Source organism: Bos mutus, chromosome 11 (assembly GCF_027580195.1).
Source record: "Bos mutus isolate GX-2022 chromosome 11, NWIPB_WYAK_1.1, whole genome shotgun sequence".
NCBI classification, from domain to species: Eukaryota; Metazoa; Chordata; class Mammalia; order Artiodactyla; family Bovidae; genus Bos; species Bos mutus.
Genome location: NC_091627.1, coordinates 3,641,697 through 3,669,065, shown reverse-complemented (window position 1 = coordinate 3,669,065; position 27,369 = coordinate 3,641,697). Strand labels below are relative to the sequence as shown.

General features: G+C 61.4%; 1 protein-coding gene and 1 long non-coding RNA gene across 2 annotated transcripts; one reads left to right on the top strand and one right to left on the bottom strand.

Moving 5' to 3' along the window:
* Positions 1-5,202: 5,202 nt before the first annotated feature.
* On the bottom strand, positions 5,203-9,453 carry SOHLH1 (spermatogenesis and oogenesis specific basic helix-loop-helix 1). The gene is made up of 8 exons (XM_014481427.2): positions 9,347-9,453; positions 8,858-8,995; positions 8,289-8,436; positions 7,711-7,829; positions 7,523-7,620; positions 6,636-6,822; positions 6,133-6,203; positions 5,203-5,537 (listed from the first exon to the last, which is right to left on the bottom strand). The coding sequence occupies exons 1-8, from the start codon at positions 9,403-9,405 to the stop codon at positions 5,317-5,319; spliced, it is 1,041 nt and encodes a 346-aa protein (XP_014336913.1). The 5' UTR covers positions 9,406-9,453; the 3' UTR covers positions 5,203-5,316.
* Positions 9,454-15,715: 6,262 nt separating this feature from the next.
* Positions 15,716-26,848, top strand: LOC138989800 (uncharacterized). The gene is made up of 3 exons (XR_011465949.1): positions 15,716-15,854; positions 25,079-25,237; positions 26,605-26,848. It is a non-coding gene; the product is annotated as an uncharacterized lncRNA (long non-coding RNA).
* The last annotated feature ends 521 nt before the right edge of the window (positions 26,849-27,369 follow it).

Sequence of the window (27,369 nt, the reverse complement as noted above, 5' to 3'; positions counted from 1 at the left end):
GGAAGGAAAGTTATGACCAACCTAGACAGCATATTCAAAAGCAGAGACATTACTTTGCCAACAAAGGTCCGTCTAGTCAAGGCTATGGTTTTTCCTGTGGTCATGTATGGATGTGAGAGTTGGACTGTGAAGAAGGCTGAGCGCTGAAGAGTTGATGCTTTTGAACTGTGGTGTTGGAGAAGACTCTTGAGAGTCCCTTGGACTGCAAAGAGATCCAACCAGTCCATTCTGAAGGAGATCAGCCCTGGGTGTTCTTTGGAAGGAATGATGCTAAAGCTGAAACTCCAGTACTTTGGCCACCTCATGTGAAGAGTTGACTCATTGGAAAAGACTCTGATACTGGGAGGGATTGGGGGCAGGAGAAGGGGACGACAGAGGATGAGATGGCTGGATGGCATCACTGACTCGATGGATGTGAGTCTGAGTGAACTCTGGGAGTTGGTGATGGACAGGGAGGCCTGGCGTGCTGCGATTCATGGGGTCGCAAAGAGTCAGACACGACTGAGCGACTGATCTGATCTGATCTGAACAGCAACAGCAACATTTAACAATGGGCAAAGGACTTGAATAGACATTTTCCCCAAGAAGACATACAAATGGCCAATAAGTACTTTAAAAAAAAGGGTCAAGATCAATAATCATTATGGAAATTGAAATCAAGCTATCACTTCACACCCATTAGGGTGGCTGTTATAAAAACAAGCGTTGACGACAACGTGGAGAAAACTAGAACCCTCATGTCAGTGGAAGTGAAAACCAGTGCAGCCGCCACGGGGCGCAGTATGGCAGTTTCACAAATAAACACAAGAGCTTTTAATTGATCCAGCTATTACATATCTAAGCACACACCCCAAATAATGGAAAGCAGGAACCCAAAAAGATATTTGCCCACCCAGGTTCATAGCAGCACTGGTCACGTCAACCAAAAGGTGGCAACAACCCAGATGGCCACAGACAGACAGGTGAACCCATGTTGCATGTAACAATATTTATTCATAAAATATTCACAATGGAATATCATTCAGACATAAAAAGTGAGAAACTCTGACACAGGCTTCTTTACCGTCTGAACCACCAGGGCCTGTAAGAGGTCCCTCAGTTCAGTTCAGTCGCTCAGTCGTGTCCGACTCTGAAACCCCGTGGACTGCAGCACGCCAGGCCTCCCTGTCCATCACCAACATCACCAGAGTTCACCCAAACTCATGTCCATCGAGTTGGTAACGATATCCAACCATCTCATCCTCTGTCATTCTCTTCTCCTCCTGCCTTTAATCTCTCCCAGCATCAGGGTCTTTTCAAATGAGCATCAGGTGGCCAAAGTATTGGAGTTTCAGCTTCAGCATCAGTGCTTGCAATGAATATTCAGGACTGATTTCCTTTCGGATGGACTGGTTGGAATTCCTTGCAGTCCAAGAGGTCCCTAGAGGAGTCAAATCCATAGAGACAAGTGTAGACGGTGGAGCCCAGAGGCTGGGGGAAGAGAGAAGAGACAGTTTTTTGTGGGGACACAGGGTCAGTCTGAGGAGATAAGAAAGTTCTGGGGAGCTAAGAAAGTTCTGGGAGATGGATGTGGTGGTGGTTATACAATGATGTGAGTGTGCCTGATACCCTAGATCTGCAACCTTCATTGTAAAGCAATTATCCTCCAATTTAAAAATACATATACATATTTAAAAAGTGGTTGAGACAGTAAACTCTACATTAGGTATGTTGTATCATAATGAAAATGAATTTAAAAGTAATGTGGATGAGTCTCACAAACATAATATTCCACACAGAATAACTGGACACAAAAAGATATGCCCTGTGATACTGCTTTTGTGGATTTCAAATACATGTAAAATCAAAGTATGAGAGACTCCACCACATATGAGAGCCATTCCAACAGCCGCGCCGGGGACCCCGGGAAGCCATATGCATCCTGGTGACAGGAGTCTCTATGCAAAAGCCAGGTCTTCACTTCCTGGTCTAAGGTCCACTGGGTCAGTGGCTCGGCCACCTGCACACTTGCCACACTCACACCCACACCACTGGAGGACACAGCAAGGTCCGAGGCAACCAAAGGCTCCTGCTGGGAGGACGTGAGCAACGCGGGCGGACCAGCCCTCCGGAAACAACCCACTAGAGCGGAGATGCCTGCAGACACAAGACCAGCCTCACGCACGGGCCAGGGCCAGCGGGCAGCCTGGGGCCAGCACGCACGGCTGGATGAGACGCATGCAGGACACCTGAGTCTCCATCCTGCCAACCTGCAAGGTGGAGGCTGAGGGAGCCCTGGGTTTGGACCTCAGGGCCGCCAGGCTGGGGGCCTGCAGGGTCACTTGGACAAACACCCGTGGAAGGCCCGCAGCCAGCCCCCGGACAGGCTGGTCTCCTTCTGACCACCTGTCCAGGGGCGGCTCCCGTGCTGCTGCAGAGCTGGCTGTGGTATTAAACAGCTACCCACGGGCTGGCATTTTCAGGGCTACCCTGGCTTCCATGGTCTCTGTGGTGGCTGAGCAAGTTGGGCACTCTTGACATGAATGCCCGCATGTGGCTGAGGTCACCTAGGCCCTGGGACAAAGAGAAAGCTGTCTGCCAGGTGGGCAAGGACACAGGGGTGCAGGGGCCTCAGACAGGTCTGTTTCAGGAGGCGGCCTCCACAAGAGCTTTTGTTCCTGCGGAAAATTTGCATCTCAGGAAGCTGTTGTGACCCTGCCAAGGGGCCTGCCCGGGGCCCTGGGCGACGTGATGTGGAGCGGTCAGGAGCTGACGTCTGGAAGCACGTGGCCTCATCAGGAGACCTGCCTGAACTGGAAACACAGAGGCGGCCAGCTGAGCCCTGGCCACCTGCGGAGAACACCCTGGGGCCTGGGGAGGACAGGGAGGGCAGCGCCGGAGGAGGGGGCCACAACCGGACCCGACCCACCACCAGCACTCCGGGCGCGACCTCGCGTGACCCGCCAAGCCTCACCCCACATCTGGGAAAACAGGCAGGGATGCGGTGAGCCCAGCACACGGCACTCCGGCCCCTCCGCGGCCCCTCCGGTGCCGGCGTGCTGGCTCAGGCCCCCCTCACAGCACCGCACTCCACAGGCCCAAGCGGGCTCAGCCCCGATGCCCCACACGTGGACCATGACTTGGGCTCCCGGCAGTCACCGACCACTCCCAGCTTCCCCCATCGGCAGCCTCTTTAAGCCTCCCTCACGCACGCTGGTCCCCACTGGACTTTGTCATTCAACCTAAGAGAGTGCCCCAACAGGAGAGCTGCTGGGCTCCCTGTGTTCGCTGGAGTGTGAGTTTGAGGGTTCCCTCCTCACGGATGGATGTGTCCTTGCCAAGAGGAGGTCACAGCCTAGTGGAGGGCAAAGGACCCTGGGACCACAGCCCCCTCCCCAGTAAGTGGAGCCTTCCAGCCCCTGAAGGGCAGCAGAACCCGCCCCCTCCTAGCTCTGCGGAGAGCCTCCAAGCAGGCCATGCTCCAGGGCAGGACCTGTGACCAGAGACGGCGTGAGTCCTGGGTGGCACTGGGCACCTCGACCATGACACCAGCGAGTAGTGATCCGTGGTGGCCGCCAAGTTCAAGGAGCAGGGTGGGCAGCACAGAGGGGCGGGGGAGGCAAGCTGGACCGAGGGTGCTGGCCGACGGCTGGTCAGCTCCAGGACAGCCAGCTGCCTGCCACCGAGGCCTGGCCGCACTGGCCCGAGCTGAGGGATGGGTGGGCCTGGGAGATGGTGCAGCCCCAGGGTGCCGGGGTCCCGCTGGGCCTGGCAGAGCCTGCTGTGTCCTGGGGCCAGGCAAGCAGGACCCCCTGGGGTCGGGGGAAGGAGAGTGGATCACCTTGAGAGATGGGAGATTGTGCTGAGGCCTCCCCAACTCACAGAATTAGCCAGTAATCACCGGCTGGCTGATTTTCTAAACTCACCCCCAGACACACAATTGCAGCCAACAAGATACGCAATCAGCCTCGCTGATTTGGTTCAGCGAGGGCCAGAGAAGTGGAGGGAGCGGAAAGCAAGCAGTTTCGTGGACCCCAGCTCCTCGGCTCCAGCGGTCTTGACCAGGCCAGGCAACAGCCTGGGTTCTCCCCTCCGTGGGGGGGCTTTCTCTCCACTCCCCTCAGGCAGCTGCAGCGAGAGAGGCCAGGTCCCAGCCACCAGCCCGGGGTGGGGTGGTGGGTCGTCTAAAGCGTTCAACGCAGCAGCTTTGTGTGTGCAGCCCCAGGGCCCAGGGCGGGTGCAGATTTGGCGGGCGCTGCCCTTCCTGCCACGCTCCTCCCACAACAGCCCAGGCACCGCTGTCAACCCTGGCCCAGGACCATTTCTAGCACCGGGTCCAGCCCCCCGTCCCCAGCCATGGGATCGAGGCAGCACAAGGCTACCACCTGGGGCAGGGTCCTATCCCTCACCTTCTAAGCGTCCAAGTAAGACGTCTAAGGGTCAGGGTGCGTCCACCTGTCCCCCTGGGGCCTCAGTCAGGCTTCTGAAAGAGCTGAGCCCCTGTCCCGTCCCCCTGCCTCCCTCCTGGGGTGTTGGGTTAAGGCTGCCCAGAGCTCAGATAGGGTTCCTCCAGGTGGGCCCAGAACCTGGAGTCTCCAGAAAGGGACACGCAGAGGCCAGAGAGGAGTGAGCCCCTGACCAGCCTGGCTCAAAGATTGGCACCACCTTCACAGTGGCTGAAAGGTAGCGGGACTCAGACAGGGTCACCCTGCCATACCAGAGTGGAGGGGCACTCCTCCCAGGAACCCAGTGCTTCCCAGATCCCGGGGCGGACGGGAACAGCTAGGAGTCCAAGCGTTAAAATCCAGGCAGCCTCTGCCCCGGACCCCCAACAGGCCCCGTGAGGGGAGCACCGAGGCCCCCACCTCGAAGACAGAGGTCCGTCCTACCCCGGCACCTCCTGGCCTAGAGACAGGCCTCCCCGATGGATGTCTCTGGAGCTCCTGGGACCAGTATTGCAGGGGCAGAGAGTCCCACACCCACCTCTCGGGGAGCAGGCCCAGGACACAGGAGTCTCAGTCCAGGGAGCCCCTGCCCCCGCCAGCCCCAGCGCCGTTATTTAGAGATTGCACAGGCCGGGAACCTCACAGAAACAAACCCAGGCAGGCGCCCGCACTGTGAACGGAACTGGTGCCATGTGCCCAGTGAATCGCATCAACTGCACAAAAGCTACACAAGTTTTGCTTCCTCCAGGAAAATCGCTCTCCTCTTTAATACTCAGCCTCCGCTCCCCACCAGCCTTCGCTGGAATTAGACCACAGCTGCAGCCCAAACCCAGAATAAAACCCCGCCTGAGTGTGTGGCACGTGCTGCCGAAAAGGTCCCGTTCCCCTGGTCTCAGCAGGCGAAGAAGTCGGGGAAGATGCTGTCCACCTCATCCCGCAGGACTGGGCTGGGGCAGCTCCCATCCGAGCCCCACGGCTCCAGGGGCCCGTCCGGGGACTCCTCCTGGGGGCCAGACTCGGGGTCTCCCAGGAAGCCCGGCTCAAGCCTGTCCAGCGGGCTGTTCCTGGTGGCTACCCGAGAAGGGGCACCGCTGCCTCTGCCCTCCAGGGACCCTGGAAGCAGATGGGACGTGTCAGCAGAGCAGACAAGGACCCCAGGACCCATGGTGGGCAGGGTAGGGTCAGCGTAGAGAAGATGACACCCTTCCCCCCAACCATCTGTCCCACCCCACCAAGAAGTCCCCTGCTCATCCTCTGAAGGGCCCCTGACCAGGTGGGTGGGCCCACTCCTGCTGGCCCTGCTCAAGACCCCTGGGAGGGCCAGAACCAGGGAGGTGCACCCCCTCCACGCCAGATCCTGCACACGCTCGACTCACCCTGCACCCACGTGCCTCTGTGGGCACGAGTTCTTGGGGGAAAGCTCTGAAGCCGACTTGCAGCCACCGACACCCAGCACTCACACACTCTCACCCACAGATGCCCACCGCTGATCAGCATGCACCTCACCTGCCATCCCCCCCACCGACCCAGGGGTCCCCAAAAACACCAGCAGAGAAGGGAACGAGAACTCAGATGCAGACACTGGAACCTTGGCGTCACTCGGCAAGCTGGGGCCCATCTCCCCACGGTCCCAGCTGCCTGCCCCCAGCCCTGCCTGAGGACCAACCCAGGCTCCAGGTTGGGGGTGGTAGGAAAGCGGTCCACTCACCCAACCACCAGTCAGGCCCAGGGCTCAGCAGAACGGACGCACCATCTGCCACGTCACATCCCGACACAGACCTGGACAGGACGAGAAGGAAGCCCCACCCCGGTCGTCCCAGGTGGACCCTGGGCCTTGCACCTCGAGAGGAGGGCGTGGGCCCGGAAAGGCAGCTTACTGATGGGCTGCTCCCTCCCGCCGGACCCTGCCCACCCAGCCCGCTGCCAGCTCCTCTCCAGCCCCCCGAGAGCTCTCAGCCCACGCCCCAGCTGGTGGAACTCACAAAACACAAACTCATTTACCATCAGCCAAAACAGACGACAATTAGGGAGACAGTAGTGTTTCCCAACACACACAGACTACAAAGCCACACGGCAGAGTCTGGCCACCCGGGCACAGCAAGGACGGGACGGGCAGAGACCTCCTGGGCAGCGGGTCCGGGCAGCTGGGGCCGGGGGCGGGGGTCTGGGAGGAGGCCTTGGCAGCTCATGCACACGCACCCGGGCACCCACCTGGAGTCCGGCATCAGGGCCTTGTCAGCCCTCGTAGTGGGGGGCCCCGCCTGGCCCAGGCAGCTCCGGGGCTCCTCACTCACCAGTGGGGAAGGGGACTGCTGCGAGCGGACCGGCCACAGAGGGGACGGCCTCAGGACCTTGGGGGGTCTCGGGCCTGGGGACTGGGGGACGAGGCTGGGCGACTCTACGAGGGAAGCAAGGAGTGAGTAAAGAAGAATGAGCCCCCCCCCGCCCCCAATGAAGACCGCAGCCCCTGCCCATTGCATCCCGCACAGGGAATGCCTGAGGCTCGGGAACCTGGTGCCAACAGGCAACCAGGAGAAGCTAAGGGTCCAGAGGTGAAGCACCCCACACCTGAGGCCAGGGAGGCCGCCTGCAGGACGTGGCCGCTCAGCCTCAGGCCAAACAGGTGCGGCTCAGACCCCAGGACCCTCACGCTCCACCGCCTCCTCTATCTCCAGGACCCGTCTACCCTGCTGTGTGACTCCTCCATCCCCACACCCCGTGTACAGCTCTCGACTTTCCCTGGAGGCCCAGCTCTGCTTGGAGAAGAAAACGGTAACCCACTCCAGTATTCTCGTCTGGAGAATCCTACGGACAGAGGAGCCTGGAGGGCTACAGTCCATGGCGTCGTGAGAGTCGGACACGACTCAGCGACTAAACCACCACCAGCTCTCCTGCCGGCCCTGACCACAGCAGGACCCCTCCCCGCCTGGGTGGGCACGCACAGTCTCGCCTCCTGCGGCACTCGGGAGCGGCAGTCATGGTCCGGGGAGCCACCCACAGCTGGGTGTCCAGCACAAGGGGGACGTGGTCATCGTGGCGGCCTCATGCGCCTGGCTGTGGACAGCACGAGGGGAGGACGGGGACCCACTCACACTCACCAGGCAGCGCTGGTGGCCTGTCCAGCATGTCGGCCACCCCCGACAGGGCCTCACCCTCGTCCACAGCCGCAGCCTCACAGCTCGGGGGGGCCTGATGACTGCATGGTGTGCAAAGACAAAAGGAGAGCCTCTGAGTGGTCTGCATGCACCCCCCCCACCATGGCCCCCGGCCCCACGGGGACACTGACATCACACTGGATGTTCCCACGCCGGCGTCCGGGGCGCCTGCCGGGGCCTGACTCGCCAGGGCCAGCTGCAGGACATCCGTCTGCCATGCGAGCCACGGCTCCTTGGAGGAAGTGAGAACCTGAAGCGGAGACAAACAGCAGAAATGCAGCCGAGACTGTCAGCCGGAAAACACGCACGGAAGGCAGGCTGCGGTCGGCCCCTGGACAGCCCGCCTGGGGTCGCAGAGATCCACCCTGAGCACAGACCCTGTGCTCCGGACTGGGGGGAGGGAGGCTGAAGTTGGTGCCCCCCCAGGGGAGGGGGGTACTTTTACCTATGCCAGCTTTGGCACCATGGGCAATGGCAAGGGATGTAAGTGGAAACCACAGTTCATCCCCTGAGTTCCCAAAGGAGGTGTGATACGCAAACGGAGGTGTGTCTACTGGAAACAGCAGCCCTGGGCATGCGGGGCGGGGACGCCAGGGAAGCCAGGCTGCCCAGTGGTCGGAGCTGCCGGGGGACAGAGGGGGACTGGGAGCAGGGAGATGCCCATGGCTCCTCCGCAGAGGGCTAACCCGGCGGTCACAGGACGACTCACAGCCTGCTGCTCCCAGCCGGGCACCAGGGTGCCTGCCAGCTGGAGGAACTGCACTGCCATCTCCAGGACCGAGGCCATGTCCTCCCGCCGGCCGTCAAACCGCGGCAGCAGACCCCGCAGGTGCTCACAGCTCAAGGAGATCCGCTTCCTGCTCGCAGAGAAGGGACCCCCGACTGTAGGGTTGTCTGGCTTGGCCAGGAAACGAGAGGACAGCCCCAGAAAGCCTTGAGCCCTTCAGGAACCAGGTCAGAGCACTGCCCTGGCCCCAGGGGCCCTGGACCCCAGCTGCAGGCTTAGCAGGGCGTCTGCCACAGGCCACCACCAAGCCTAGACCACCACCCCTGCCTGGAGCGGGGACCGGCCCCAAATGTACAACCTCGAGTGGTCCTGAACTTCACGTCAAAGAAAGGGCTGCACTGGTGGCCCTCCCCCAGCACGAGGGCTATATTTACCTTGAGAACTCGCTACAGCGTGCCCTTACCAAACAGCTGTCTGAAACTAGGCGCGGGCGCAGACCTGACCTCCTCGGACCCCCGCCCCCACCGCGCAGCCGCCACGACGGCCCCCACCTGCGCTCCCTCTCGCTGAGCACGTTCCGTGGCAGGTGGGAGCCGGGACCCTCCGCCACCGCAGGCCCCTTGGTCTGGCCCGAACCCTGGCCAGGGTGGTCCTCGCAGCAGACCTGGGTGCTCGATGGGAAAGGGCCACTGCCGCGAGAAAAGACACGAGCGCGGGGCTCTGTGACCCCAGAAAACGCCCCTAGCGCCCAGAAGCGGTGATGAACGTCTTAGAGGGGGTGGGCTCAGGACAAGGGCCTAGAACACGGCCCTGTAGGTCCTGCCTCTTGGCACCCCTCTGTCTTCCCCCCGCAACCTTCAAAGACCCGGGGGTCGGGGTGGGCCCCAAGCGGGCCCTGCTGGGTGGGGCTAGGACTCAGTTTCATTTCAATTGGAAAGAAGAGTCGGGCCCGGACCACCACCCGCCCCCCACCCGCCCAAGCATCCCTGGGCAAGGGCGTCCCAGCTGACCCCCTCCAGCAACCGCTCCCCAGTTCTCACCTGCATCCCCGGGAAACTCGCGGAACCCCAGCGCGGGGCTCAGGAGCCCGGGACGCCATGAGCGCGCGCACAGCTGCGGAAGAGAGCCGCAAGGCCCTGGACCCTGCCACGTGCGCCCCGCCCCACGCACGCCGTCCTCCCAGCCACGCCCCCTCACGTGCGTTCTACCCGCCCCCACGTGCTTCCCGCCGGGACGGAGCCTGCCCCGCCCCCGCGTGCTCTGCGCCACCTCCACCCCGCTGCCCTACTTCTGCCCCCCTTCCTGCGGTGAGGTCCCTCTGTTGGAGAAATTGCCAGAAAGGCACACCTGGGTTAGTGCCCAAGATGGACAGTCCTCCCCCACCGCTTCCAGCTGGGCAGCCCAGCTTCCCACTGGAGTGGGGGTCTCCTCTCACCTGCCCACCGTGGGCACCCTCAGGTGCCAGTCCCGAGCTGGGGCTCTCCCCTGAAGGATCTCACAACTGAGGGTGGGGGGCAGGGGGCAAGGACTGAGGGTGAAGGGAGGGGCCGGACGGGGTCCATCAGGGTGAGGACCGAACTGCAAAGCTTCTCAGGGAAGGAGCCCAGGTGGGTTCCTGGGCTGGCAAGTGGGCCTGGTGGGCAGGGAGGACCGCCTCTGTGGCAGGAAGCGTTGGTCTTACCTGAGAGCGGAGGAGGGAACTACAGGGCCGGGGGGATTAGAGGAAGGTTTTAGGATTCTTGTGGGCCCCCTTGGAGGCGGGGGTGAGAGGCTGGGGGAGCTACATGCAAGAGGAGCTGGGAGGCTGGTCAGCAGAGATCGCGGGACTTCGGCTGGTTAAGGATGGGCAGAGAGCCTTCACCCGCCTCTGAGGGCCTGCAGGTGCCCCTACCCCAAATCTCATCCTTGTCCAGGGGGGTTCTGCCTAAGCCAGTGCCACCACTGACCTAGGAGCCAGGGGCATCCCCACACCTCCCAGGCCTGCCTCTGATCCCATCCACCCTCTCTCTGCCCTCCCTAGCTTCTGGCTTACTGGAAGGCTGGCTGGCCTTCCTGCCCCTTCCCCCTAGGCCGTGGCCCACCCGCCTGCCCTCTACCTGCCCTCTGATTTTCCTGCCCTGACAGGGCCCTTGGCTCAGGCCTCGCTGCACGGAGCCGCTGTCTCCAGCAGGTTGGTGCGGGCAAACCTCCCTTTGCCCACTCCTGACGCTCAAGTGTGAGTGGCTGGGTCTCCAGGCCTGTGCTCCTTGCTGGATCTCTGGGGGCTGGCCCAGTGCTGGGCGTGCGGCCCACTAAGTCCGGTGGAGGGATGACAGAAGAAGGGAGGGAGGGAGGGGAAAGTGGAGACGCCGCCTCTTTCAAGGAGGCAGACTTCTAGCAGGAGAAGAGGGTACTAAGTCCTTATTTCAGTCGGGAGGATGTCAGAGCTCATGCTGAAGGGGGCTGCTGGGGACGTGCGGGGCCCTTCCTGGGGGAGGCCACGGTCGGGGAGACCTCATCTCCCAGGAGGGGAAGCAGAAGGGAGCTGGGGCAGGTGTCCCTGTGGTGAGTGGAGTCCACCCCAGGTGGTCGTCCTGGGACAGAGCCAGGGGCCAGAGCAGAGCCTCTGTCCCAGGAAAGCGAGAAACCTGTCTGCAACTGAGGAGGGGCTGGGGGCTACAGGAGGGCGTCCTCAGGTGGACTGTGGACCGTGGGGACGCCCGGAGATGGCTGAAATGTGGCCCTGGAGGTCCTGAGAGCTGATGGCTTGGGCCTGACTCTCCAGCCCTGCTCAGCTCCACAGCCTGAAGGCAGCACGGAGGAGGGGCCGGTCAGCGCAGGCCAGGCCACAGGTCAGACGCTGGAGGACGGGTGGGGGCCATGACCCAGGGCCTGCGGTGTCAGGCCATGCAGGAGAAGAGGGAGGAGGCCAGGGCCTGGGATGAAGCGGGCGCTGAGCAGGGGACCCAAGTCACAGTCGACGGCGATGCTAAGAAGGTGTGTGGATCTGATGTCAAGTCTGGGAGCAGGGAGACCCGGTTACGCCCAGCCCACAGCCCGGCTTCTGGGCTGAACCCAAGAAAGGCTGGGGACGGTCAGTTCTGCTAGCACCTAGGGTCCGGGGTTTATCGGAGGTGTAAGGAGAAGCCAGGCTCCGTGCCCTGGGAGTGTTCCTGGTGCCCAAGGGAGGGCGGTGCTGGAATAGACCCCACGGAGAACATTGGCTGAGAGTGTGCAGGGGTCCCTGGGCCAGGGGGCGGGGGCAGGTGGGCTCCCTGCTCCCGGCTGGGGATGGATGGACAGGCCGGTGTTTTGGGGCTTGGGTCCTCCATGGCAGAGGGAAGCTGTGTTTTGTTTTCCTTGATGATGTCAGGAATGTTACCAGGCTTGTCTGTTTCCCATCACTGACAGAGCCGGCTAGTCATCTCGTTGACCAACCAGCAGGGCACCTCCAAGGGGTCTGTAAGATGGACACACACTGGCGGGAGTCCTGCTGGGGGTGGGGCGGGGCTGGGGCAGGGGTGGGTGGGACCGCTCAGGAGGGAGCAGGGAAAGCCCCCAGGGTGCAAGACTGCTGGTGAGCCGGTTGGGGGTGCACGCTGCCCTCCGGAGGACTTTGGGGCGATCCATGCCTTCATGGAGTGCCCCCTCCAGGAAAACCATGATGTTGAGCTTGCCATCTCCTGGGAGTAAACAGAGATGGGACCTCAGGAGCAATGCAGGCGTCAGGACCGCAAAGTACCTGCCATGCGCCCTCCCAATCAGCGGGTCCAGCCCTGCCCTGGCAGCCCCTACCCTGACCTCCTCAGGGGGGTGGGTTGGTGCCCAGGGCCTTGAGAAGAGCTGCCTGGGTGGTGCTGGCTCAGTGGCCCCTGCCCCATCTGGCGCCCCAGCCCCTCGCCCTCTTTTCAGAGGCTGCTCTCTTGCCCCTGTGTCTGTTTTTCTGCCTTTGCTTCTCTCCATGCTCCTGGTTCATTCACTGAGGGTGAGGACAGACCTGGGGGCTCTACCTGTAGGACTCTGCATGGGGTGCGGGGAGGGACCCTGAGCCAGGATGTCCGTGTTAGCCTGTGGTGGGTGTCACCAGTCAATCCCTCTGCTTCCTGAGCATCTTCCCTGGGTGGTGGAGCTGCAGCAGGGTGCAGCCCAGCCTCTCTGCCTGTTTGCAAGATGCTCGGGGTGGGGCTGGGGCTCACTGCGTAGGCCTGGGGGGCGGGTCGCTCACTCCCGCCTCCAGCGCTCTGACCTCCCCTCCCTCTCCAGGCCCAGGGGCCTCCCAGGGGTGAGGCTGATGCGGATGGACACACGGGGTCTGTGGGCTGGTGTCTGCAGGAGTGACCGGTGCCGTGGAGGGCTGGGGGAGGGCGAGGAGGGGGGGCGCAGGAGAGATGGGGGCGGGTCAGATGCTGACCGGCCGCCCCTCCCGCCCCAGAGGCGGGCAGGGTCAGCTGCGCAGGCACCCTCACCCGTGAAGCGCGCAGAGGCCCCCAGCCCCCTGGGAGCGCCTCCCACCGTGGAACCCTGCCCCCGGGGGGTGGTCTTTGGGATTTTGGGGTTTTTTTAGCATTTGAAGAGCCTGTGCCCCGGATCTCAGGGGCTCAGGGTCTCAGGATTAGGCTGTTCGGCAGATGGGACGCGGAGGGACCACAGCCCCGTCCCTCGCGCGGTTCCCGGCATGGCCAGCAGGGGGCGCGCCCGCACCGGCGCCGAAACCATCCCTGGAACAGGATTTTTTTTTTTCCCACCCCCACCGAAATCAGAGAAGTGTTTCAGGGCACAGCGCTGGGAGAGGGGTGGAGGGGAAGAAGTCTCCTGTCGCTCCCGGTGTGTCCCTTGCCTCCCAGTCGCAGCCGCCGCCAGCCCAATGCCGCTTCACGACGGGGTGCGCAGGGGTCCAGGAGATGTCTACAGGGGGGTGCAAGGCGGGGGCCACACCAACCGGACCTTCGTGTTCGACGACGGCCAGTGCGCCCCCAGGTACGGTCTGCCGGGCCCCACCGCCCATGCGGAGGGACCCCAGATGGAGTTCATGCCACCCTCCCAGGACCCCTCATCCTCAGAATCCCCACTTCCCTAGCCGCCTGCCCCTCTACCCCCATTCTTCCCCCCAACCTCCACCACCACGGTGAGCTTACGTCCCTACGGAGCCTGGGGAGCGTGGGGGAGAGGGCTGCCCCTCAAGGCCGGGTGGCAGCACGCTGGGCACTTACACTCAGATCACCAGCAGGTGCCCAGACTCTCTGTCTGTCTGCACCGTTGATGGAGGGTGGCCACAGCGTGGCCAGGCTTACATACATCTCCCAGGCACCGGGAGGCGCAGACGCTGCAGGCAGGAAGCTGGGATGCCCTCTGTGCCAGAGGGGCCGGGCACTGTGCCGGCCTCCCAGCCCCCTCTCTGGTCTGGCCTGGGGAAGGAGCCTGTGGGACGGCCTGGCCCAGGCCAGCAAGGCTCTGGGGGGGAGTGGGGTTTCCCCGCTTCCCAGGGGCAGCTCCTCCTAGGAAGAGCCCCGTGTGGGGCGTGGGGCGTGGGGTGTGGGGTGCAGGCAGGCTGTCAGACGAAGGGCAGGGGTGGGGTCTGGTCCCGTGGTGCTCGCCGCCAGTCACTTCTCTGTCCACGTGTGAGGAGAGGGCTGACTAGCAGGGCCTTCCAGGTGGCCGGGAGGTGACCTTCCCTGTACATCCACGGTGCCACGTGGCCCCTGCTGACCAGCACCAAGGGCACAGCGCTGGCGGGGCCCCGGAAGGGCAAAGCAGTGACCATCCCAAGGGGCTTTGCCCCAGGGCCCTTTCCTGGGACCCTCCCCCGACCCCACCAGCCCCCAGAGGGTCGGCACTCACAGGTACTCCTCACCCTCGGCCAGGAGCCAGACTCCAGGTCAGCCACAGCCACTGCCCAGCACGAGCCTCCCTAGCTCAGCAACACTCTGGCCTCTGGCCCCCACTCGGTCCGCCGTTCTAAGGCCAGAGAAGGGGTGGACACCTGGTTCAAGGCCAAGCCCTGTGGCCATTTTCTGTGGGACTCAGTTTCCCCACTTGTCAAGTAAGGAATGGAGCGGATGGTCTTGAAGGGAGGGCCGTGTGTGCTGAGTGACCAGGGTCGGGAGCGGAGGCTTCTGGCCACATGTCCAGGGTCAGGGTGGTCCCTCGGCAGGGACAACACCAGCCTGGCACCTGTGGGGTCCTGGGGGCACAGCCTGAGGCCAGTGCTCTGAAAGCAGGCCACCCGGTGAAGTCCTTGGGAAGCAAAATTAACCCCATGAAGTAGGCACAGTCTGGACCTCCCCTGGGTCGCTCTGAGGGTCAACCAGGTAACATCCATCAAGCTCAGAGTAGGTGACCCCGAGAGGGTCTTGCACCATCACGGTCTGACTGCCCTCTGCCCATCTCCCTGCTTGGAAGGGTGTCACCCATCTTCCTGGTGACCAATGTCCCACTCCTCCCGCTGTCCTGGACGGCCTGCTCCAGACGAGGCGGGGGCTCTGTGTCCTGAGGTCTAGGCTGGGTGGGCTTAGTCCCCCGGATGCCTCCATCTCCCCCTGGACAGTGCCCTTCCCCTGGCCGGAGCTGGCCTCTGTCCCTGCAGGATTCCCAGTTGTGCTGCAGGCATCTGGGGTGGCTGCCAGGGCCGAGGGCACGTCAGGCAGGCCAGGTGGGGACCCCTGCAGGGAAGGTCAGGCCGGGTGAGGGGGAAACCTGGCTGGGCTTCAGTGGGGCCTGTGGCCAAGGCCAGCAGCTCAGGGAGACAGGCTTCAGCTCTGAGAGAGGAGGTGGGGGAGGGTGCAGGTGGGGAGTGGGGGGCATTCCACCCCCATCTGACCCCGGCCCTGCCTGGTCCCCGGGCTGCCCCCAGGCTGTGAGGCCTGGTATGGGGGGTCCCAGGAGGACTCCAGGCCGCAGGCGTCTTGGCCCTGGTGCCTGGTTCCCTGTCTGAACCCCGGGGCCTCCCCTCTGTGCCCAGGGGTCCCCTGCCTCGGCTGTCCCCCGCGGTCCCTGGGCACTGTCCTTCCAGCCCTGCTCCATCCCCAGGTCCTGACATCTCTGCCCTGCAGGTGGGAGAGGGAGTGGCTAGGACACCCCCAGATGCCCCAGAGCTGGCTGGTGCCCGCCTCTTGCCAGCAGCCTTAGGGCGCTGCTTGTGTCCAGGTGCCGGTCTCTGTCACCTGTGTCCTTAATGCCCGGCTCTGCCCACCGTCCGTGTGGGTGTCCCAGCCTGTCTGAGAGTCTGACTAACCCTGAGTTACCCTGGCACGGCAGGGGTCAAGCCTTGTTAGCACAACTTCCCCTCTCCTTGGAGGGTTTCCTGACTGAACTCCCCCCAGGGCCAATGTGGGACCCTCTGGGCCCTGATGCAGAGGGCACGGATCCAGGGCTGGCATCCCGCCAGGGTCCATGTCTGGCTGGAGGTCCATATTAGGGAGGCGTGCCTGCAGGGCAGCCGGAAGTGGCCGAGATTCTGTGGGAAAAGGCCTGAGGTCCAACGCAGCCCTGTCCAGCCAGAGCCGGCTTCCTGGTGTAGGGGCTGGAGGGAACTCGGGGGTCTGCCTTAGGCCACAGCTCGGGTGGGCAGAGGTGAGTGAGACGGGGATGGGGGTGGTACCTGCACAGGACTCTGCTTGTGTCCAGGTGCGGCTGCGGGTGTCACCGTGTCCTCACGCCTGGCTCTGACCACTGTCCACGTGGGTGTCCCGCCTGTCTGAAAGTGAAAGTCACTCAGTCGTGTCCGACTCTTTGTGAGTCCATGGACTATACACTCCATGGAATTGTCCAGGCCAAAATACTGGAGTGGGTAGCCTTTCCCTTCTCCAGGGTATCTTCCCGACCCAGGAATCGAACCAGGGTCTCCTGCATTGCAGGCGGATTCTTTACCGACTGAGCTACCAGGGAGGCCCGTCTGAGAGTCTGACTAACCCTGAGTTACCCTGCGCGGCGGGAGTCCAGCCTTGTTAGCACAACTTCCCCTCTTCTCAGAGGGTCTCGTGACTGAACTGTGACCTCTCCCCTGAGGTTTCTTGTTCCATCTCCGCGGCCGTGGGGCTTTGCCGGCTGTTCCCGGGTGTGTGGAGTCTCTGGGTGGAGCCTGCAGGCAGTGTGGCCCAGGAGCAGCGCCTGATGACATGGGTGTTTTTAAAGGAGTTGTGGGGACTCTCCCAGGCTGTGTGCTCGGGTGGGCCAGCCACGTTTGCCAAAACCTCTTCCTCCTGCGGAGCCGGGGATGGGCACGTCTGGCCCGTACCAGCTGCCAGCAAGTTCAAACTTGAGATAGAAGGCCCGCTCCGGACTGCGGTTCCTGGGAAGGCCTGTCCCAGGAGGTCTGCCCTGTGCTTTGGACTTCCCACGGAGGGGTGTGTTCCTAGGTTCCTCCTGCAGTCTCTCTGGCTGTGGTCAGCTTGTCCTTCATGGGCCAATGAGGCCCGGAAGCCACCCTGCGGTGCCAGCCTTGCGGGCCTGGATGCTGCCCGCATGTTGACAATGACGTGACCAGAAACCCCTCTCCTGCCTCCACCCCAAGACAGGCCCCGCCTGGGCCTTCAGCCGCCTTCACAGAGACCCGGATTCCGGGCCAGAGGCCGCTGCTGGACGCCTTTTGGCAGGTGTCTGATCTTGGGAAAAGCTCAGAGTCTCAAACCAGAGGAAGAGGCCCCGGCTGCCGGGTGAACGCAGAATTTAACCCCGTCTGGCAGACACAGGAGCCCCTAGGGTGTGGGGAGGGGGAGCCCCAACATGTTGGCAGGTTGGAGGAGAGGGGCAAGGAAGCCAGCAGGGATCAGATTCAAAGGGACTCGGGGCTCTAAGGAGAGGGCCCTGTGTTATGAGATGTCCTGTGTGGGCAGGGTGTCCCTATCTGGGCCCCAGCCCCCAGACGAGGCCCAGGCACCCCTGCAGGCCATGCCAGCCGTGGGGCCTAGGGCTCAGCAGGAACACAGCGGTGCCTTCTGCAGCCGTGGGAATGGGGAAGGCAGGGCAGCTTTCCACCTGCAGGTGGACCCCACCCACTCAGCCCAGGCCTGTCTGTGGTCCCCCCAACATCCGCCCCCACCAGCAGCCACCCTACATCCAGCCAGGGGACAGGCAGCCAGGTGGCGAGTGCTGGGCCTGTGATCTGGATGTGCACTCACTGCCTGGCCCCGAGGGGCCTGGGCACGCTGCGACCACTCAGGGGACTTGCAGCAGGGGCCCTCCACAGAGGCAGGCCCCAGTCCAGGTGGGCGGCCCGGGTGGGGTGGGCGCTGCAGTCCCCATGGCTTCTGCTTCCCCGTGTCCTGAGGGTGGGCCCGAGGCTTGGGGAAGGCCAGGGAGCGGGGAGGTGATGGACATGCCCGAGGCCCCGTGTCTACAGGGATGCCAGGCCCCTCCTCATGTCCCCTGGGCTTGCTTGGCGCACGGGAGAAGCTACTAGGAGGAGTCTCTTTGGTGGATCCAGAGCTTGAACTCAGCTCAACGATGCGTTTTGAGCTTTCAACTTTGGATTCTGATATCCCTCAGAGTGGGTGGTGATTGGCCATCCTCAGCGTTGACTCGAAGCCCCCTCCCCTAGTGAGAGGGTGGATATTTCCCGGAGACCGCCCCCCCTCCCCCCACAACCACCACCAGCTGCTGGGCAGCTTGAACAGCTCTGGCTTTTTAATTACAGGACAGAGGAAGCACTTAGCTTTTCTGTCGTGGTCAGCAGAGAGTGGCGGCGGCTTTCTGCTTCCCTGGGCACCGAGCCCAGTGCTTGACTGCCCTCCACCTCCCTGGTGGTGCTGCAGGGTCTGAGGACTCTCCTGGGTGCTGGGCAGTGTGAACGTGGGGTACACACACACGTGTGTGTGTGCACATGCACATTGTGTGTTCATCTGCACATCTGCGTGCACACACCGGTCCATGCACACCTCTGCACACGCACACATCCGCCATCCCTGTCGGTCGTGGCTCTCCAGGGTTGAAGGATGCATCTTAGAAGAAGGACCACATCCTTGAGCCAGTGGGGCATCCGTCAGTCACACTGTGGGTCGACCTGAGCATTCCAAGCCGTCTGGACTCCTGCCTACAGGAGCCTGGGTGGGAGGGACATTGTCCCAGGAGGTCATATGCCCCTCCTCCCCAGAGACCCACCCGGGGGCTGCGGCTCCAACCCAGTGACGTGTGAGGGAGGCAGGTGGTCTCTAGCTTTTCTCAGGTCCAATAAACTTGAGTCCCGCTCAGTATGTCTCCTGGTGCAGCACCAAGGATGAGGCGCAGGCCTGAATCCCCGCCCCGCCCCAGCTCCCTGGAACTGTCCCCATGCGGTGGGGACAGCCTACACACGTGGTGTGAGCCAGGCCTGCAGAGCGAGCCTGTCTCCCTGGGGTTCTCTTGGAGCGGACTGTGTTCACAGGGCGATATGTCTTCTGTCGCGAACGTCCGGGCCGTCCAAGGTGTCATCCTGAGGCGGGGTGGGGGCCCAGTGTCCCTGGGGTAGATGAAGGGTCCGGGGCGGAGGCTTGGAGTTGGAGTCCCCCTGGCCCTGTTACGGTACTCGCTGGTCTGTCTCCTGCTGGGGTCCAGCCCCGGTGGATCCAGGGAATTTGAAGCGGGGACGGCGTCGGCGAAGATCAGGAAACAATTGCTTAATTAAACGTTAATTAAGGATATAAAGAGTGGTTAAATAAGGATAGCTCAGTGAAGAAATTCAGTGGAGAAAAGAGGCTGAAATAAGGATAGCTCAGTGAGGAAATTCAGTGGAGAAAAGAGGCTGAATAATTCAGCCAGAAGGTGAGAGAAAGAACGACATGGGGAGACCAAGTTTCGGTGAACCAGGCCCGCACTTTATTTTCCAAAGTAGTTTTTATACCTTAAGTTATGCATAGAGGATAATGGGGGAAGGGATAGAGTCATGCAATAAGCCAGGCTTTCTTCCTGCAAACTTATCCTATGCAAAAGTTTAGGTGATTTGCATCATCTTCTGGCCCGGAGGCCTGTTAACATTTTAAGAAACTTATTTTTCTCTAAAGGTGATTACTCTAAAGTCAGGCGCCAGCCTCCAAAAAAGCATTGGACAAAGCTGCATTCCTGTAGGGCAAAGGTGAGGTGGGCTCAATCAAGAAAAGAATTAACTCAAGGGTCCACGGTTACACACACTGCCAGGGACACAGCAGGTAAGGGATATGGCGACCTGGCAGCAAACATTGGCCCAACAAGTGAAAATCCCTTCACCAATACGATTTCCAATCAATCTTTTAACTACTCAAAGGAATCTGTGTGTAGACAGTTTAGAACACCTCCTGCCTCTCACAGTTGGGAGGCTCTGAACAATCACATGTGGCCGGAAAAACCTATTCAGGCAGGCTAGAGGATTTCCAAAGGAGTTTGTAGGTTGAAACACTGTCAGGCCCAGGAACTTGATTAACTGGAGCTGTAAGTTAACTCTTTTTTTGGAGAGACGTAGGGGGACAGCCCCCCCCACCCCAGCCGTAAAGTCAGAGGTGTAGGTGAGAGCACAAAGCAGAAAGTAGGCAGACTCTGGTTTTGGGGTAGATGCTCGAGAATATCCAGGGGGACTCCTGAGGCTCGATCCCGCCTTTGCGTATGCCGAGCCGCCTTCCTCATGACCTTTGCCAGGGGCGGAGCTCCTGCTCCCGGCAGTCTCCTAATGACCAGGAAGGCAGGAAGCCCTTCACGCGTGTAGAGCTGGACTTCTGTGGCGTCTCCTGAGTGGCCACCTCTCTGTCCTTGGCCTCCTCTTGCCCGTCTGTCTTTCCTGGGCGTCTTCCGGGCATCCGGGCACTGACCTGATTTCTGTTGCTGCTCTTCCCTGCCATTGTTGTTTCTTTGAACGGAAGTGTCTTGTTCCCACATAGCATGTATACATCTGTTCTGCTAAACGATAGGCCTTCTCCACCGCAGACATCCCTGCTCTGTGTTCTCTTCTGGTCTCCTCGGTTTGGGGCTGAAAAGTGGATTTTTTCTTATAGCTGATGGCTGGCCAGATGGCAGCGCCCCTGAGGGTCTCTGGGCTCCGGGGCTGGGCCTGCCTGGATAGCTGAGTTCCTTCACTTCTCTGTGTCTCTGTTTCCCCATCAGCAAAATGAGGGGACGCCAACCCCACCATCCAGGACGCCGTGAGCATCCCATGAGTGGCCCTCGTTCCAACCCCAGCCCAAAGTGGCCGCTTCCCTTCCGAGATCGCCTTCCTCTCGTCCTGAATTCCCCTCCTCTGTGTCTTCTGTCGTGCCAAGCTCCAGCCGGTCCCTCTGCTGAGGCTATAAATTAGCCCTGACAGCTGGCAAGGCCCGCCCCTTCTCTGTTTTGCTCTCACACCCGTCCTGGCCGGTCTTGTGTATTTATTCTTCAGTGTAAATCTTGGAAACAGTTTGTCAGACTCGAAATGGCTGTGTGCTGATTGACTTTGCGCCCTCATCTGGGTAAGGGACCGTCGAGGGCTGGGAGCGCGACCTCCTCCCACCGTTAGCCGGTGCCGGGGAGCGGTGGGCGGCCTCTCCGAGCGACCCTGTAGGCCCAGGGAGAATGGGGCAGGAGCTCCCTCTCGTGATGCTGCGGCCGCCTCGTTGCTCCTGCCCTCGCTGCGTACCTTCGGCGCTCTCTGGTTTGGCGGCCTCGTTAGAAGCTCTCATTTGTTCTGATCGGTTTCAGTTGACTCTTGGGGTTTTGAAGCAAATGGGGATGCTGCTGCTGACGAGAGAAAGAGCCCCCGTCTTCCTCCTCTCACACCTCCCTTCGTCTCCCTCCTGGGTGGGCACCCAGGAGGCCCGTTGGGCCTGTTGCAGCGGACAGTCTTGTGTCCCCCTGGAGTGGGAATGCCCCCAGGATTCCACTGTTGGTTTTGCTGATCAAATTAAGAACGTTTCCCTCTATATCTAACTTTACTAACAGATTTGGGGTCTTAACAGATCCTTTTTCTGTAATTGCTCACAAAATCATATCGATTTTCCCCTTTAATTCCTTGGCGTTGTGAAGTACATCACACTTGGGTAAATCCTCCTGGATGCTGGCGGTATGGTGTCGTAATGCACTCCTGGATTCCACTTACTAACAGTTTACTTAGGATTTTTGCACTTAGAGCCTTCAGGGAGGTCTCCTCGTTTGTATCAATACCTTGTGTTGTCTGCACCTGACTTTGGTGATGGGATTGGGTCCGCTTAGGGAAATGAACAAAATCACTTCTGTTTCTTTCTGTACTTTGGCATGGTTTGGCTGAGGTGGCAAACTTAGGCAACCACCAGGGCCTGGTGCCTTTGGTGGGAGAAGGAGGTTTTTGACCACTTTACCCTCCTCAGTCGTGCTTAACTCCTTGACCAGCCGGGGTGGGGGAGGGGGATTTGGGAGGGGAAAGAAGTGGAAGTCCTGCCCCTCAGAGGGATGCGCCTTGGCCACCTGTGGGCAGTGTGTGTGCCAAGCTGCTTAAGTTGTGTCTGACTCTTTGTGACCCCATGGACTGTAGCCCTCCAGGCTCCTCTGTGCATGGGATTCTCCAGGCAAGAATACTGGAGTGGGTTGCCATGCCCTCCGACAGGGGATCTTCCCAGCCCGGGGATCAAACCTGCGTCTCCTGTATCTCCTGCGTTGGTGGGCGGGTTCTTTACCACCACCATCCCCTGGAAAGCCCTGGTGGGAAACAGCAGGGCTCTGCCTCAGGTGCACCTGGCCTCCCCACCCCCACCTCCTGGGCCTCTTCCGCAGCGTGCAGTGCTGTGGCCCAGGCTGTCTGTCCCCTGGGGCCAAAGGGTCAGGGTGCCCGAGCTCATGTGCCCCAAACTGGGAGGTGACTTCCTGCTCTGTATATGCTGGGAGTGAGCTTCCTATCGCCTTGGCCTCCCTGGTCAGCATCCCAAAAGGCCCCCAAAGGGGCCTCCTGCTGAACTGGGGAGATGGGGATGGGGAGCTGGCCGTCCTAGGAACCTGACGCTTGGGGTCAGGGCCTTTGTCCACAGGAATTTGGCCAAACAACTGGCTCACCAGCCCCAAATTAAAAACTGACATGGATTACACACACTGACCACCTCAAACTTGCTGTCTCATTCCATCTCAGCCATCGCCTCATAACGGTAGAAGGCTTCAGAATATTCATTTACGAAAGAGGAAACTGAGGCTCAGAGGGGTCAGGTGACTTCCCTGGGGCCACCCACCATGGACTAAAGGGGCAGAACTGAGCCCTGCTCAGTCATCAGGACCCTGGGCAGCTTCCTGGGCCTGGCAGGTTCATGTCGAGGGGACTTGAGAGTCCCCCAAGGCCTTGTCTGGGAGGGGGGTGCTCTGCCCTGGCTCCGGGGGGTGGGGGTCAGTGAGTCCTGCGATGAAGTTCCTCATCTTGTCCTGAGGGCAGTTGAGGGCCAGGGAAATGGATGCCTTCTTTATGCCATGGAAGCCTTGCGTTCTGTGTAGCCATCAGACAGAAAAGACACCGGGCGTGGTTTGGGGATCCTGGACTTCCTCCCCAGGTCCTCCGCCCCTCAGTCACTCTGTGAGGAGGAGAGGAAAGGGACGACGAGGAGGCACAGGTGGCCCGCCCTCGCCCCACCTGGACCATCCCAGCTGTGGTGGGGGCAGGCATGGGCGGGGACAGGACCCCCAAGTCCCACTTGCCTGGAAGCTCTCAGTGACACAAGCCTTCAGGCTTAGAGACAGGCCTTGAGCAGGCCCCTGGACACGGGGAGCAGCTGCCCGGCCATGTCCCTCCTACCAGGGGCACCGTTCCAGGAGCCCTGGGGCCTGGCCCTCGGCCAGCACAACAATCACTCAGGCTCGTGTGGGCTTTCGGCTCTGCTGGGGCAATGAGGCAGGACACTGCGAGGCCTATGGGGCGTCTGCTCCCCGCTGTGTGCTCCCTCCAGGCTCCGGTGTTCCGGCCACACCACGAGGGAGGAGGGGCCGCATTCCCGGTCACCCCCGGAGGAGAAGGGGTCAAAGGCAGCCATGCCCGGGGAGCTCTGGGGTTCTGCCATTGAAAGAGGCGGTCGGCAAGAAGGGGGCAAAAGCAAGAAAACACAAGCCCAACCTCCTGCCACATGGCTCCCCTGCCTGCCTGCGCCTCCCCACGGCCCCACCAGCTTGTGACTAAGGAAAAACATGCAGCCACGCTGATGCGATTAGGAAAATGTTGTTTTACAAACACTGCCAGATCCTCGGGGTTGACCCTGTGACCTGGAGAACAGCACACAGGCATGCTGGGTCCACAAGGCCACTCGCAGCCTGGGTCCGGGATGGCCCTTGAGCAGCTCCTGAAGCCGTGGGATGAGGGGCTGACGCCTGCCTGCTGCTTGTCCAGGGGTCGGGACGCGTGGGCGAGGGGCTCAGTGGGGTTCCCAGGGAATGTGCCTGCCCTTCCTGCCTTGAGGAGGGAGAGGAGGGGACCAGAGTGCCTGCCGCCAACCCCCCCCCCACAACGTGGACCTCGTGCTCCAGGTGAGTGGCCTGGCCTCCCAGCCTCTCACACAGCTTGTCCATGAGTTTTCAGTTTGGGAATGAGTATGGTCAGTGGAGCACTGCACCTGCCCAGGGGCAGAGCCAGACTCCTCCCTCCAACTCCTGCCCCTTGGCAGGGACGGGCCTCACAGGGCAGAGAATCCACCACCCCGTGCCCTCCAGCTGGTCTGCCGTTGCGGAAGTGCCTCTGAAGGTCCCAAGAGGCCCAATCACGGGTCCACCACCAAAGGGTCCCAGCTGATATACTGCCCCCCCTCCGGGGGTCTTGACTCTTAGAAGAGCTGGGTGAGGGCTCAGCCCAGAGGGTGGAGGCTGCAGGGAGAGAATTCCACCTCCCCACCGCGGGCTGAGGGCACCACCAAGGGGTGGCCTGGGGCTGGGCTCACCTGGCGGGAGCTAGGGGTCTGCCCTAGCCTCCCACCTGCAGTGGTGGCCGCGCCTCCCCTGCCCGCCTGCGCCGTGGACGTAAGGTTCCCCAGGGCATTCAGTTAATGCTATGCAGCTGCCTTGCTGTGTGCAGCACCCACTGGGTGATGATGGAGCGTGGGGGCTGGCGAGCAAGCCTCTGCGTGGCGGGCAGAGAGGTCCTGCTGAGGTTGTTGCCCCAGGAGGTTAGGAACTGGGAGCCTTGGTGCTTGAGGGCGACCACAGCCAAAATTCACCTGGATGTGGGGTGGGGGCGGGAAGGGGCAGGTGCCCCAGGAGACAAATGGGCCCCAGAAGACTGCAGACCACCAAGGGCCCTCGCAGTTTACCTGGTCTGATCCCATTCCTCTGCTCTGTCCTGCCAGGTAGGGACAGGGGCTTCTGGCCCCAGAGTCCTGGCGATACTGGGCAAAGGGCAGTTGGGGGCCCAGAGGGATCCTGCCGTCCCCACTGCCACCCCCTCCCAGGTTCTGATCCCACCTGAGCCTCTTGGCCCCATGGAGACCGCAGACAAGGGCCTCTTCTTAAGCCTCCTTGTCATACGCACCCCACCACCCCTGGCCCGAGCCCAGCAGCCTGAGGGTCTGGAAGTGGGGGTCTTTGACGGGGAGATGAGTGTTCTGGATCCTGAGGAAGGCTGAGTAGGCAGTCTATGTGGGGGTTGCCGGGAGGGCTTCCGTGGCCCTGGTGGAAGTCCAGGGGTGGGGTAAGTGCCCGCCTCTGATGTGGGCGGTGGTGAACCTCCCCCACACCCTGAAGGTGCTTTGCAGTGGGCTTCACAGCCCTGCAGGGGCAGAGGTGCAGTGGCCCGGGCTGTGCTGCACGGCCAGGCTCGTGGGGATGGGGGGCGCTGCGAGGGCAGGGCGGGCCGAGGGAGGCGGGGCCGTGCGGGCCAGGAGGGCCGGGGGCGCTGGGCGCGGGCGGGCGCGGGCGCGGGCTGAGGGGGCGCTGGCGTGTGCCCGCAGGCAGCCCGGCGCCGAGGACGGCGGCCGCGGGGACGGCGCGCGCCTGGACACCGCCGGCCTCAAGATGAGCGACCTGGACTCGGAGGTGCTGCCCTTGCCTCCGCGGTACCGCTTCCGGGACCTGCTGCTGGGCGACCAGTCCTTCCAGAACGACGACAGGTAGGGAGGGCGGGGGGTGGGGTCGGCGCGCGGAGCTGTCCGCGGTGCTGAAGGCCGCTGGTGCGCCCGCGACCCGCGCCCTTCAACTTTCCCGGGCTTCCGGGACCGGAGAAGTTTGGGTTGGATGGGTGGGGGAGGTGGGAAGCATCTTCCTGGGAGGGTCCTGGAAGGTGGGACGGGATGCTCTGTGCTGGGCAGTCGCCCCAGAGACCGATTCTCAGGCTTCCCTCCCCGGGTCTGCCCACAGGCCCCCAGCCTCTCTAGCAGCTCTGCTGACTTTGGGCACAAGCCAGGGCCGGAAGCGCTCCGTCTTGGAGCCCCGCGGGCTGGCTGAGGACTGGCGTCCTGCAGACGCTGGCTCTGGTCATTTATTATTAATCGGGGGATATATGTCCTTCAAGCTCATGCCGTGGTCACTTACCAAGGTTGACAACATACCCTAGCCTCAGATTATCCTGGGGCGGGGTAGGGGGGAGGTAGCAAAAAGCAAAATAAACTTGAGTCTTTCGGCAAAGGACCAGCAAACTAAGCCCTTGGAAATAATTCATGTGCTGAGGGGGCTGGCAGGAAGCTGGGAGAAATGTTGCTTTTCTCTGCCTTTTCCTCAAATAGCTGTCTCAGTAAACACCCAGCACTTTAGCTCTGTCAGCCTCAAGGGAGGTGCTTCTATGCCTGCAGGGACTCACACTGGAGCCTGAGGGACTTCGGACGGAACCGCTTCCCTTGTAGTGTGTTGGGGGCGGTGGCCTGGTATCTGCGGGTCTTCTTCCCCACCCAGCCCTGAACCGGGGTCGTGAATCTGCAGTGTCCCCCTCACGGTGCAGTGATTCGAGTTAGCACACAAAGTCCATGAGGTTGAAAATTGTCAGGACAAAGATGGGGCTTTCAGAATAATCCATTGCTGAAACTGCAGCTGGGAGAGAAATCAGGCTTGTGAATGAGGCCAGGACGTAAGGACTATGCATGAGGCATGTGGAAAATGAGTTTGAAATCTGCTCTGCCTGCTGGCAACAGAACATCCTTCCAGACCTCAGATGGCATTCGCTTGCATTCCCTGGGTAGAATCGGGAGGAGAGCTGGAACCCAAGGACTTCACCCACTTAGACCAGTGGATGTGAGCCCAGCAGAGGGGCTTCTTAAGGCCATGTAGTTTTGTCTTGTCAGACTGAGTGCAGAAGTGATAGGTAAATCCACCCCAGGTGGATCACATGCCCAGGTGAAGAGTTCACTTAGCTCCCTGTGTGGGCAGAGGTGGAGGAGGGCAGGGCTGGGGGCTTCCCTAAGCTGAATGCAAGCTCAGCACCTTCCTGAGTCAGCACCAGCCCCTCCCTGCCTGCTCCACTGGGACTGTTATTTCTCTAAAACAGCAGCCCCGGAGGTTCTTTCCATGTCGGGCAGGAAACGACATCCATCTCCTGAGTGGGCCTGGGGCCTCCGAATGCTCCAGAAATGCCAGTGACTGCAGCTGACGTAATTGCAGTGACGCATCCCTCGGATTTCAGGAGTGGATGGCAGGTCCTCGCCTTCAGCCGAGGGTGGCTTGTGTCTGCCTGGAGGAAACTATCCCTGTCCCCTGGGACCTGGGAGGCTGGCACTGAGACCCCCACTGTGTTCTGGACCCTACAACTTGGGGGTTTTTAATCGTGATAAAATACACAAAACCTAAAATATAGAGTGAAGTTTGGTAACTTTATATCATCACCAGTATGTACTTCCAGAGCATTCCATCACCCCAGGGGGGAACCTGGTCCCCATGGGCAGTCCCACCCCCTGACTCCTGGCAAAACCCCAGTCTCCGTCCTCCTTGGCCTTGTTCTCAGGGTGAAGTCCTCCTGTGCGCTGGGCCCAGGGACCTCCTGCTTGTGTGCACATGGTGTTTGGAGACCCACTGTGTGTGCACATATACACACGTCGTGTGTATGTGTGTGAACCCTGCATGGGAAAGACCCCTGTGGTCCCCGGGTGGGCATGGAGACCTTGCACTGGTGTCTGCAGGACTGGCTGGCCCTGGGGGTGTCACCGAGAAAGAGGGGGAGCATGGCCTCTGCCAGGCTGTTGGGGGAAGGGCCCCTTGCCCACCCCACAGAGGAGCACAGGGCCTGGGTGCAGTTGGCTGGCCCTTGCAACAGCCA